At 35.9% G+C, this 13,265-nt stretch overlaps 1 protein-coding gene across 4 annotated transcripts in view; it reads left to right on the top strand.

Moving 5' to 3' along the window:
- LOC128013213 (partitioning defective 3 homolog) overlaps positions 1-13,265 on the top strand; it is a 421,775-nt gene that overhangs the window by 49,059 nt on the left and 359,451 nt on the right. For all 4 annotated transcript variants that reach the window (XM_052596022.1, XM_052596020.1, XM_052596019.1 and 1 more), the window contains exon 2: positions 1,294-1,395. In XM_052596022.1, coding sequence (XP_052451982.1) covers positions 1,294-1,395 — 102 coding nt within the window. The remainder of the gene's footprint in view (positions 1-1,293; positions 1,396-13,265) is intronic.

Here is a 13,265-nt window from a genome sequence, read left to right as displayed (position 1 = left end):
GTCGTCTCGGCAGCAAATTTGTTCAAATATTTGCTGAATCTTGTTCTGGGTTTGTGGCCAGTAAATGTCTTCCAGATTAACGCTGTTAAACGTGGGATGAACTTGTTGACATTTGTTGCAGATAATGTTCCGTGAATGGATTCACAGTTAAGTTTTAGGATGGATACAGTTTTCTTTCAATATTTAAATATTGTTGTAATATATTTTTGAAATGCTGAATATTTACATTTATCCTTAACATTACTTAGGAGAAATGCAATATTAAATTGGATGTCTAAATTATTTTTTTAATTAATTTTACATTAAAATACTAGCTAATAAACGAATAGCTTTCTTAGCATGTTCCTGATATTGTTGTGCACTATTTATCTATGCATCTGTACAAGAAGTTACTAGTTCCAAGTCTTTGCAATTAATTATAAAAATGTCCAATCTTGCTCTGCATCTAAAATGAGTTTTCTTCTTGCCTGATGTCGCTAGGAATCCCGTCAAACATTTAATGTAAACTATAGAGACTTTCCATGATCCAGTTAGTTCTCTATGGATTAAATCGTGCAATGCCAAAAATTATGATTTTTTTTTTTTCCTGACAGAATATCCAGTTTTACGTGAAAGTGCATCAGATTATGGATGAAAAAAGCGATACTGTAGACAGAAGCCACATTAAGCTGGAAAACACTCATTTCTCTGGTCAAATGGCCTACATAGACTGGCAGTCAGTTACATGGTCGGCAGAGTTTTGCATTCCATCGGTGTGCGACCCCAATTTTTCCCATTTTCCTCTTGGTCATCAGCGCTTTGAAGCTCTTCCAGGGTCTGCGGATGCCAAGAGGACTGTGGGTCGTTCAGCTGTGCCCAGTTATGAGATTACAGCGGTTCAGATGAGCTGAGTTCAGTCAGGACACACAGTCAAATACAGAGAAATAATACAAATACTGATGTTAGTCCTGGCCTAATGGTTAGAGGTTTGGACTCGTTAGGAATTTAATACTTGGCTGTATGTCACATCACTTTAGTTTTTAACAGTACGATATTGAAGGCTGAATAACTTTGTTTGTATTAATATTTAGTTAATTAAGCCCTGGATTTCATTCAATACTGTACTAAATATTTCTCAGTCTTCTCAGTTTGTTCTATGTAGCATCTTGACAGGAACCCTGACAGTTTCTTTACTTTTGCCTTGACAAGAAGTTGTAGATATTTTAAGATCGTGATCTACATTTGAATGTGTGTTGGTCAAAATGTGACACCGATCGCCTCATCGTAACTGTCTGTTCACTTCTCCTCTCTCAGGACCCAGGATACTGGATTCAGGTGAATCGGTTAGAGCACGGAGATGGAGGCATTTTGGACCTGGATGACGTGCTGTGTGATGTGGCTGATGACAAAGACAGGGTATGTTATAAGTCTGCATTAATAGACGCTGACCTCTAATGTGCTCAACCTGAACTTTCATTTCTACTGTGATGAATGAAGCCAAGACAATGGAAAAACCATTAAGATATTCTGACTTTTGTTTCTGAGACGTATGTCACTTGCTGAATCAAAAATGCATAACTGAATTAATAATTTTAAGCATGCTTAAAATGCTCACTAAAAACATTAGTCTGTTATCCAGTAGTTGCAATAGAACTTGTGCTTTCTTTTGATATGAAACACCATCCGGGCTCTCAAATTCATTCAATATTATAATAAAGTGCAGTTTTGATGTTCTTTAATGTGTCATGAAAGAATCGTTTCGAGTTCATAAAGATGTCAGTTAAACAGCTTGTAAACAATACGCTACATAACTCATATACAACCGATTTCTTTTCTTTTTTTTTTTAAGTGTTGAGTAATTATTTTATTATTAAATAAAAAATAAATTGGTTTCGAGTTTCAGCTAAATGGAAACTTCAGTTTAGTTTTTTGTGTTTTTTGTAAGATTTCATTATGGTGCTTCACTAATCATTTCCTCTTGCTATAATTCCCCTTGATCTGATGCCAGATTGACAGTGTGAGTCTGTGTGACTAACCTCGTTTGTAATGATTTTTCAGTTCGACTCACCGGTTTCGGACCACCTCATGCTAAATAAATGTCTTTTTCCTTAAAGAATCATCCAGGATCAAAAGCTTCATGATTCTGTCACTATAGTGGAATGTGTGACTCTCACGCTGAATAATGGCTAATCTCAGTTCCACTGAGGAGATTCGTCCCTCTGGTGTGTTTATAGATGTAGTTTGTTCATTAGTGTTGCTGCTAATGTTGTCAAGCCCTGATGAATTGTGTTTAGTCCGTTGCTGCTGGGCTCTGGTGACATCTCTCTGGCTAGAGCCGCTTTTGTTCCTGGTGATTTATAACCGTCCTCTCGGCATGACCGCAGTTGCTAATCCATGTTAGCTCAATTAGTAAACAGTCTGGCTACACTTGCATTGTGTCTGCTCAGTCCAATCCGTATAATGAAGCTAATTAGCATTAGCATCGTAAGTAGGTATTTGACTTTGAGAGCAGAGGATTGTCACAACTGTGTTCAACATTGATAACGATCATTAATGTTTCTTGAGCAGTAAATCATCATATTATTCTGATTTCTGAAGATCATGTGACTCTGAAGACTGGAGGAATGATGCTGAAAATACAGCGAAGCATCATAGAAATTGCACAGAAATTGTGAATTTTTTATCTGATAATGTAGCCTTTGGGTGCATAAGAGGTATTATCAAAACTGTGTATATATATGTGTGTGTGTGTGTGTGTGTGTGTGTATAATGACATGGGTATGACACAGGTATTACAAGGAGAGCGTGACTTATGACATAACCCATGTCCCCATTTTTCAAAACGCTTATAAATCATACAGAATGAGTTTTTTTGAGAAAGTAAAAATGCAGAAAGTTTCCTGTGAGGGTTAGGGTTAGGTGTAGGGTTGGTGAAGGGCCATAGAAGATACAGTTTCTACAGTATACAAACCATTACACCTATGGGATGAACACACTTTACACAAAAACAAACGTGTGTGTGTGTATTTATGTTTTTATTATTTATTTTTATTTTAGACATGTTCAATGAAAATACTACAGATTTTACATCCAAAATGACATGAGCGCTATGTTTGCAGACAGAAGTCAGAATCAGGTGCGCTGTTCTTTGTCTGTGTAAGTGCTGTCTGCAGTTGTAGAGTCAGGAAAGCGTTCAGGTTTGTGTGTGTCTAGAGAGCTGCTGCTCATCTGGGGAGCGCTGAGCTTTTTATTCACAGATGCCATGGAAACATCAGGAGTCAGTCATCAGTCAGACGTCTGCATCTGTGGCCCTGCTGTGTGCGATTCCTCCGAGAGCCACGTAACACCTTCCTCCCTCTTCACACCCTCCACATCCTCTCCACACTTACATCACTTCATCCGCCAGCCTTTGTTGGCATTTCTTGATTCTGCAGGCGGACAACATTACACTGCCACATGCATCCATTCTTCACTACTGTTAATCTTACTGTATCATTTTTTTAAATGTCTTTCTTTTGATATTGTCTCTTTCTATCTCACTGATTTCCTGTCCTGTACCCTTCTAGATTTTTCCATTCACTGCTTCTGGTTCCTCTGAGGTTTCACAGCGTGCAATGCACTTGCCTTCATGCATTTCTGAGGAATAGATTTAAATAGTCTATTATTTCTGCTATGCGCTGTGCATTAGATAGCTTTTGTGTGTTTGTGTCAGATGTTCAGGGATTAGTGTATGCATTTGGCCTTGTGTGGTCGAGTGAACAAAGCTTTTTTAGTTTCTGTGTTAAAGGTGCTCTATATTTATTTATTTTTTTGGTAGTTTTGCATCCAATATGATCTCATTTCTGGTAATAGGATGCTAAAACAAAAACAGAGGACTGCTTTTAGTCTTTAGGCACTTAGATTCTCAATAATAATATATATATATATTTTTTTTTAATGGAACAGTTTATTGAACCTTTAGACAAAAAGATCTGAGCAAAATTATGAAATTTTGTGCTGATGCTGATATTTACATAGACAAAAAACAAAGAAGATTAAATCTGAAAGCTAGAGATTGTGGACTACTTGCATAAAATCATATAAATATCATTTGTCACCTATATCTAAAAAAAAAATGCTTAGTAAGATGGCATTGAAATACTGTATAGTTAAAGCATTTAATGCAGTGATGATTGAAAGATAAAATAATAAATGTTCCTCAAAAGCCTGATGATCATATTTAATATTCACATTATGATAAACCTAAGTTGCTTCAGTCTATTAAGTGTTTATCTTGAAGTGTTATACTAGCAATATCAAAGTTTTTCTAATGTTTGCTTTAAACAAATCTCAGATTTCAGAACAAAAAGTGCAGTGAAGTATGAAATGAAGGTGGATGTTTGTACAGTTCCACTAAAAGGTCTTTTTTTTTGCTAAAACAGTAAAACTATCCACCAGACAACAGAAGGCATGTAGTAGATTGAGGGAAATCGCTTCAACAGCAGTTTTGATCATGTTGATCATTTAGAGGACGTAGATATTGTGTATCAAATAGAATACAGGGATAAAACACTGTTACATGCATCTTTAAGAAAATCTTTTTATCAAAATAAAGGTGTTATATATTATTATAATTTGGCCTTGGACCTCGGATGTGATCCATGATGAATATAGTGATGTTTCATATAGGGCTGCTGAAAAGACCAGAGGAAGGTTCCAGTTTAGTTCATGCTGGCTTGATTGCATCATAAAACATTCACTAGATTGATGTAAATGTACATATATTTAAAATAAAAGCTGTTGTTTTCTAACATTTTATTAAATAAACCTGAATTAAATCCCTCCCCCCAATTTCTTTTTTTAACACTGATAATATCAAAATAATCAGAAATGTTTCTTGAGCAGTAAATCATCAAATTAGAATGATTTCTGAAGATCATGTGACACTGAAGACTGGAGGAATGATGCTGAAAATACAGCGGAGCATCACAGAAATACATTACTGTTTATAATATATTCAACTAGAAAACAAGAATATTAAATTTTTTATGTATTTTTGATCAAATAAATACAGCCTTGATGAGTATTTTTCCCAAAATACATCTTCCTCAAAGTAAATATAATCGCTAATGAAACTCGTAAGGAATCAGAATTATTTAAAGGATCTTGAAAAGTCATAAATCATGATGCACCAACAAATAAATAAAGTAAACAAAAATAAATCAATAAAATGCTAAATAAATAAAATATGGATTCCTCCTGTACTTATTAAATTCATAATGACAAACTTATTTATTTATTCTTTTTTTTTTTTTTTTTTTTTAAATTATGACTGAGTTTCCATCATTTTTTTTGACTTGGTCGTAGTTTGATGTGTGTTCATGCTGTCTGCTGATGACTGATATCCAGTTTTTCTGGTTTGACTGGCAATGCCTGGATTTTAAAGGACCCTCTGTTCTCAGATGTGTGTTCATTTCCTGCAGCCGTCTCTCAACACCGTCTCCTGCTCTTCACCGTCACACACGCCAGATCAAATATGTGTCAGGACGTGCTGAAAATATAGACTTCAAACCTTTGAAATGTTCAACTGAATAATGCATTGCGTTTTTGTTCTTTGAAGATCCGTGCAAAACACATCTGCACACTATCACAAACACTGAATGCCTGGAGCATTTTTATTGTTTCTTGCTTTCTGATGCATTTTTATTGTTAAATGTGCAGTTTATCTTTAAGGCCTGTCATAATTAAAGGAATAGTTCATTCAAAAAATAAAATTTGCTAAAAATGTCCTCACCCTCAGGCCCTTACAAGATCAGGATGAGTTTGTTTCTTCACCAGATTTGGAGAAATGTAGCATTGCATCAGTGTCTCATCAACAGATGCTCTGCAGTGAATGGGTGCCGTCAGAACGAGAGTACAAACAGCTGATAAAAACATCACCATAATCCACAAGTAAATCATCAATTGATGTCTTCTGAAGGGAAAAGGTGTGCGTTTTTACTTGTAAATGATGCTTTGATGTGCGCATATTTCTCTCCTGATTCAGAACAGATGATTTTTCACTGGACGAAGCATTATTATGAACTCTATGAAGCTAAAAACGATTTCATTATGTATTTGTTTCGTACCAACACACACATTTATTCTTCATGAAACATTATCTTATGGACTGGAGCGGTGTGGATTATTGTGATGTTTTTATCAGCTGTTTGGACTCTCGTTCTGACGGCACCCATTCACTGCAGAGCATCCATTGGTGAGCAAGTGATGCAATTGTTAATTGCAATTGTTAATATATAAGTCATGCTTATATAAAGTATGCTGCACTGAAAGATCCATGCTAAGTGTGTATTATCTGTCTGTCACATGACATGTGACTTTGTAACTGAGTTCCTCTTGAAACCGAATCTTCAGGACTGAAACGCTCCTGTCCTCTCTAATGTTCTCCAGCAGGCTGGTTTCTCGCCGCTCAGCGCTGCTGTAATTGTGTTAAATCAATCAGGCGGCTCTCTGAGCTCAGATGAATGTGAGGTTGAGCAGGAAACCCTCAGCTTGACTTAATGTCATTTAATGGGTCAGAACTGCACTGCACTAATGTAACCTCAACCTGTGTTTCTGACGGGAACCGAAACACTTTGACCATCCTGAAGAGAGGAACCACCATTGCCATCCCTATATTTTAAACAAATTAGATTTTTGTTTTATAATTAAGGTAATTTTAAAGTTTAATTTATATGATTATCTTTTTTTTATATATTCTGATCTGTATTTAAAAAAATAAAAAAATGCCTCTTGTGCTCACCAAGGCTGCAGTTATTTTTTTAAATCAAAAATACATTAAAACAATAATATTGTGAAATATTACAATTTAAAATAACTTATTTGAATATATGTTACAATGTAATTTATTTCTGTGATGTCTTCCAGTCTTCAGTGTCACATGATCTTCAGAAATCATTCTGATATGATGATTTACTGCTCAAGAAACATTTCTGATTATTATCAGTGTTGAAAACCGTTTTGCTGATGAACATTTTGTGGAAACTGTGATGCATTTTATTTTTTTCAGGATTCTTTCATAAATAGAAAGTAAAAAACGTATTTTTTAAATTAAATGAATGCATCATTGCTAAATGAAAGTATTGATTTCTAAAATGAAGCTCACAGAGTATCACAGAACAGCATTGCAGTTGGATACCGTCGCTGCACAATGGTCATAATACTGTTCATGAGTGAAAGCTTAACTCTAAGTGATTTTAAAAATAGCACAAAATACTTTTTAACATGAAGTATGACCCATAACCCATTGGAGATGAATTTAGACGTCTGGCTTTTAATGAAAATCCAGTATCTGTCAGTTATTTTCTGAGAGGGATGATTATCAGTCATGATGATTCTAATGAGGATAATAATTCAGCTCCTCATAGCACTGCTGTGTGTGTGTGTGTGTGTGTGTGTGTGTGTGCTATGATTTATCACCCGTGATGAGTCCCAGTTCTTCAAACACGGGCGTCTGGGATCTGTCACACACATGCTCCTTCTGCACTTCTACTCTTTATTAGCATCTCTATTATTACTGATCATATTTAGGGTTTGTTTTATATGGAAGCCTACACCACAGAATAATAATAAAAAAAAAAGGTAATTGTGACTTTATTTAACAATTCTGACATGGTATTCAGAAGTCAGATTGTGAGGCCTAAACTCGTGATAACTTTTTCTCACAAAATTACAGGTTTAGATCTTGCAGTTTTAAGTTCTTATCTCACTCAGAATTTCACTCAGTTTACAAAAAAGGTTTTCATAATTTCATAATTCTGAGTGAACTTCAAGATATAAGCTTGAATTCTGAGGATTAAAAGGAAAAGTCAGATGTAATATTCTCAGAATTCAGACTTTTTAATTTTTTTTACTATTGCATCTCACAATTCTTTCTTTTTTCCATCATAATTCTGAGTTTACATGTTTGTTTTTTCCCCACCATGGATTTTAAAAAATAAACTCATATAACTGTATAAACTCAGAATTGCTACATAGGCGCTTGAATTGTGTGAAAAAGAAGCCAGAATTGAGATATAAACTCATTTTTATCTAACATGAAATAATAATAATAATAATAATAATGAGTTAAGTTAACATTAGTTAACATTTTTGTAATTCTGACTTTTTTCTAACAATTTTTGAGATTATACTGTAGCTTACAATTCTGAAGGGAAAAACAGTCAAAAGGTGTTTTTTTCTTTCCTTCTCAGAATTGTGAGGAAAAAGTCAGATTTGTGATATATAAAGTCCAAGTTACCTGTAGACTTCAATAGTTTTCTGACCAAAAGACACATAACACTTTTTTTGTGTGTGTGTTACTGATATGAATGAGCCACTTCCCATCCTTCTCATCCACCTGACGTTAGCATGGATTTTTCTCTTGTCTCTTTTATAACTTCATGCTGGTCGTGCTGTATAATCACCTGTCTCTCCGTCCGGTCTCCCACTCGTGTGTTCATGGAAGGTAATGAAACGTTTTAGGACACGCTTTATCTGTGTCTGGAGTGGGTAAGAAATTGGTTTTCTCACCCGATTGCTTTGTGAAGTGGCCATTATGTGTTGTCGTGGTGATAAGAGAGAGCGCTGCGTCATGTGACGTGTTTTGTTGAGGAAGAATAGAGGCATGATCCGGGCTATAAAACATGTCTCCCTGTATAATAACTATAGATGCCACACACAAACACATGCATACGCTCTCAGACTGTCTAAGAGCTTCACTACAGGATTCATTCAACCTGCACAAATCTAACTACACAAGTGAAATGGATCAGATGTCAATTTTTTATTACTAGGTGCTCCTCTTTCCTGTTTTTATTATGTGATGCACTTCTAGTTACTCTTGTGATTTAGAAATGGAAGTGCTGACCTCTAGTGGTTAGAAACGCATGCGCAGACATAGAGCTCACTTCTGTATGTTTAATACACAAAATCTAAACTATTTTTTTTTTGTTTAATAATTTCATGTATTAAATCATATTTAAATATAAATGTACAGCATGACAACAAAATATTAATTTACTTTTTTTATATATAATTTATTGACAAATTTATATTTATATTAATTAATACAATATGTAATGTTTATATGCAAGAAAGATTTCAAAGTGTAAGTATAAATGAATACGGCAGTATTAAAATCAATAAAGAATTGAAAATAAACTCATTTGCATTGCCCCCCCCCCCCCCTGCATTATTAGTTATATTTAAAATTGTGTTGAGAAATAAGATGGAAGTGTAAATAAATTAAATGGTAATAAATGCTTGCAAGTAAATAAACTAATTTTGTTTGTTTATTTCATGCATTGTTATTATAATAATATAATTGCTAATAATATATTATAATAAAATTATCATCATAATGCATATACATGTTTAATCTAAAATGATGGATAAAATATATAAAAGTAAAATATATCTGAATAAATTTTAAAAGTCACTGATTATGTTTTTTCAGTCACTACAGTATGCATGTGTTTGGACGTCCAGTCCTCCTCTCAGTGTCCAGAAGGACATGATTCAAGGACAGATGTGTGTTAGAAAGGGTTACTGCTGTAACAAGTGAAGTAGTGTATTATTTTCTCAGCAGAGCTCCCAGAATGCCACAGGGTCACTGTTACTGTACATACATCATCAGACGCGTGACGAGAGCCTGACCTACAGCAACACACAGCAGAGTCAGCACATATGGCAGACGCACACACACACACACACACACACACACACACAGTCAGCCACAGGCATTCACATGCAGTGCAAGTACAGTCTTATTACATGAGGTTCTGTGTAGTGTAACAGAGCGTTTAAAGGGATAGTTCTCCCAAAAATAACATTCTGTCATTATTCAAATGGATAGTTCTCTCAAAAATGAAAATGTGATGTTTATCTTCTTACCCCTAGGGCATCCAAGATGTAGGTGACTTGGTTTCTTCAGTAGAAAACAAGCAGAGATTTTGAACTCAAACCGTTGCAGTCTGTCAGTCTTATGATGAAAGTGAATGAGAATCACGGCTTTGAGAGTCATAAAACATACACAAACTAAACCAAATAGTTTAGTTGTAATACATTGATGTGTAAAGATACTAAATGATCTTTCAAGCTGTCTATCGTTTTTACCTTTGATTCACTGCAATGTCTGAACTGTCCTGAGCGTGTTGGCGTCTTCTTCTTCTTCTTGCTTTACGGTGGATCACAAACTTATAAGTGCATTACTGCCACTTGTCTCTGAAGTGGACTATTGACACTATATCTACAATCTCAATTGTCAATGTCAATGTCAATGTGTCAATGGTCAATTTGAGAGATAGGTGGCAGTAATGCATTCATAAGTTTCATTAAGTCATATGCACTACTTTATGGCGATTTTTGGTTGTTTTTTGAAACGTGACAACTCCAGGCCCCATCCACTTTCAGTACATTGAAAACTGTTTTCACATTTTGCTAATCGTCTATTATTTTACCCCCCCCCCCCCCCAAACCAAGTGAAGTTCTTCATACATAGAACACAGATCAAGACGTTTAGTAGAATGTCAAAGCTGCTTTTCCCCCACACACAATGAAAGTGAATGGGGACTGGAGCAGTTAACTACAAAAGCAACCTAAAGAGTGTTAACATCTGTTTGATTCACAAACATTGCTGCAGTATTACATGCTTTACAACAACTTGAAATGTAGTCAAATGAACTACTTTCTCATGCTTTTTTGCCATTTTTGGAGCTGGACTACTCCAGTCCCTATCTGCTTTCATTATATGAAAACTAAAAGCTTCCATGATCAAAAAGCCAAAATCATACAGATTTGCAACAACATGAGAGAATACATAATGATGTCATTTTATATTTGATGGCAGACTATCTCCATTTAATACATGGACACTAGATGGCAGTATGAACTCTGAAATAACATTGTGGGCTTTGTTCTGAGTTTTTATTGACATGCTTGATCATAGACTTCTGACATCTATATTAGATTTCTGATTGGTTGCACAGAGCGACCGCACGATCCATCACCATGGCAACAGAGCATCAGATACTGGCAGGTAAATCTGACCATTTCTAAATGGATGCTGACTGTAGCCTCCATCTAACTGTCCAGTGTGTGTGTGTGTGTGTGAGGGAATGAAAGCTAGGCCATCTTGCCTATACTCAAGAGTACAAGAGGAGTCCATTCAGAATAAATACACACACACAGAGTTTTGGGAGAGCTCTTCAGAGGGGTCGAGTCTTCACAGGAGAGGCTTGTTCATCTCATTTGTCATTTAGTCGATACAGCACACTCTCTGATCAATGCCGAGACTGGCGCCTCACAATCAGAGTCGATACGTGACCTTACTCTCTCTCTCTCTCTCCTTTCTCTTCTTTCCTTCGCTCTGTCTCTTCCTTTCAAAGCACTTCTCACTTCAGTTTCAAGGCTACTGTTAAACATATAGAGACACAAGTGAGGACAAAGTGCTAGAAGACAGACAAAGACTGAATGAAGTGTGCGTTCAGTCTGGCTTTTTAACCTGGACTCTGTTTTCCTGTTGGTCTGCACTCGTTTAACAGTCTGTCTGTAGAGCGTTCACTTTTCACTCCCAAAGATGAAATCAGAGTTCTTCGAAGATATCTGTTTTATTGAGTCATTTTTTATTGAGTGATAATTCACAATAAGAGCTTGCTTCCTGTTTTCAAGATGTTTTTTAAATAATAATAATAAATGAATGTATGCAAGTAATGTCCTCACTGAAACCGAAATTACCAGTCGGAGCATATTTGATGTTAAATATATGGTAAATAAAGATTCTGCGATTCATAGAAATGGTGAATGTTCTCATAACATTTGTGGATCATTCTTATGATGTTGGGAGAAAATGTTCTCAGAAAAACATTCTTCTAACATCCTTTTAACACTAGAATGACAACTAACCGGAACGTTCACTAATGTTGTGTAGATGTTACGATGAAATGTTCTCACATTTTTCATGTTGAAAAAACATTCTTAAAACAATATTCTTGGAAAGATGTGATATTAATATTTTTTATTGACATCGAAATATTTGGGCGGAAATGTTTGTAGAAAACATTCTTTAATGTTGTTAAAAGGTTATGTTAATGTTAGAATGATTTAAAATTTTAATGAGTGAATCATTCTTGTGACATTGATGGAATTGTTAAAATGTTCTGATATTAATGTTTAATGAACATTCTCATAATGTTTGGATGAAATATTTGAAGAAAAACGTTCTTGGAACATCCGTTTAATGTTAGAAAGACTACTAACTATAAATGACTAAGGATGTGTTGGAAGTTGTCAACTTTGTGGAGTTGCTGGACACACAGTTCAGTCCGCTCACATTTCATGGTTAAACTTAAAGGGATAGTTCACCTGGTCCCCACTGACTTCCACAGTAAGGGGAAAAAGCAACAACATTATGCAAGTATGGAGACCAGCAACTAAAGGTGTACTATCCCTTTAAGTACATCCCTTACTTCAATTGCATGACCTAAATCCCTGATCCAGCACAACACCAGAAGAACCAAACTCTAAAAACAACAAACCATCAGAAAAACTTTGTTTTTCAAGGTTAAAATCTACTGTATTAACCTCTAAAGTGTCGCAGACATCCAGTTGACGTTTCTCCCGCTGTCAGCTCTTTCCGGCAGGGTTTCTGAACGGCTCATGATGCCAAATCTGCTCACGAGCTCCAGTGTCTTTATCTCTGGGGCATTTGGTGCAATCACTGGATTCTGGTGAAACACACACACATGAACAGTCAGGCAGAGATGTTTGTCTCAGCTGACAGCTGTCAGCTCTGATAGTGCTCTGGTAATGAAACACTCTGCCAAACAGCCTATTAGCATCGGCTCGTATGAAAGGAGTGGAAGACACACACACACACACACATGCAGATATGCTCGGATAGGCAGAATGAGGTCAGGTACTAAGGGTGCTCTAAAACAGAGGTGACAGGCCTAGACCCCCTGCTGGAGTCTCCCAATCACCCTGAAGTGCAGGAGGACTGGGAAACAAACATCCAAGCACACCCACACACACCAAAGACACATGAGCTAATAAAAATACTAAATAAGACTCTTATTGGTTAGACAGCTGATTCCAATCTAATGCTAGGATATAGGATTTTTCCCTAAAGAAATTGGAGATTTTAAATCCACTGGCAAACACTACCGTGATTGTGAAGTTGGGTGTGTTTGTGTAATACCCGCTCTGTCCTCCAGGGGGCAGTGTTTCTCCGGGCTTGTTATCTTGTTTACTGTAGGAGTCTGCACAGG

Source organism: Carassius gibelio, chromosome B24 (assembly GCF_023724105.1).
Source record: "Carassius gibelio isolate Cgi1373 ecotype wild population from Czech Republic chromosome B24, carGib1.2-hapl.c, whole genome shotgun sequence".
NCBI classification, from domain to species: Eukaryota; Metazoa; Chordata; class Actinopteri; order Cypriniformes; family Cyprinidae; genus Carassius; species Carassius gibelio.
Note: the sequence above shows the minus strand (reverse complement) of the source record. Positions and strands in the feature narration are given on the sequence as shown.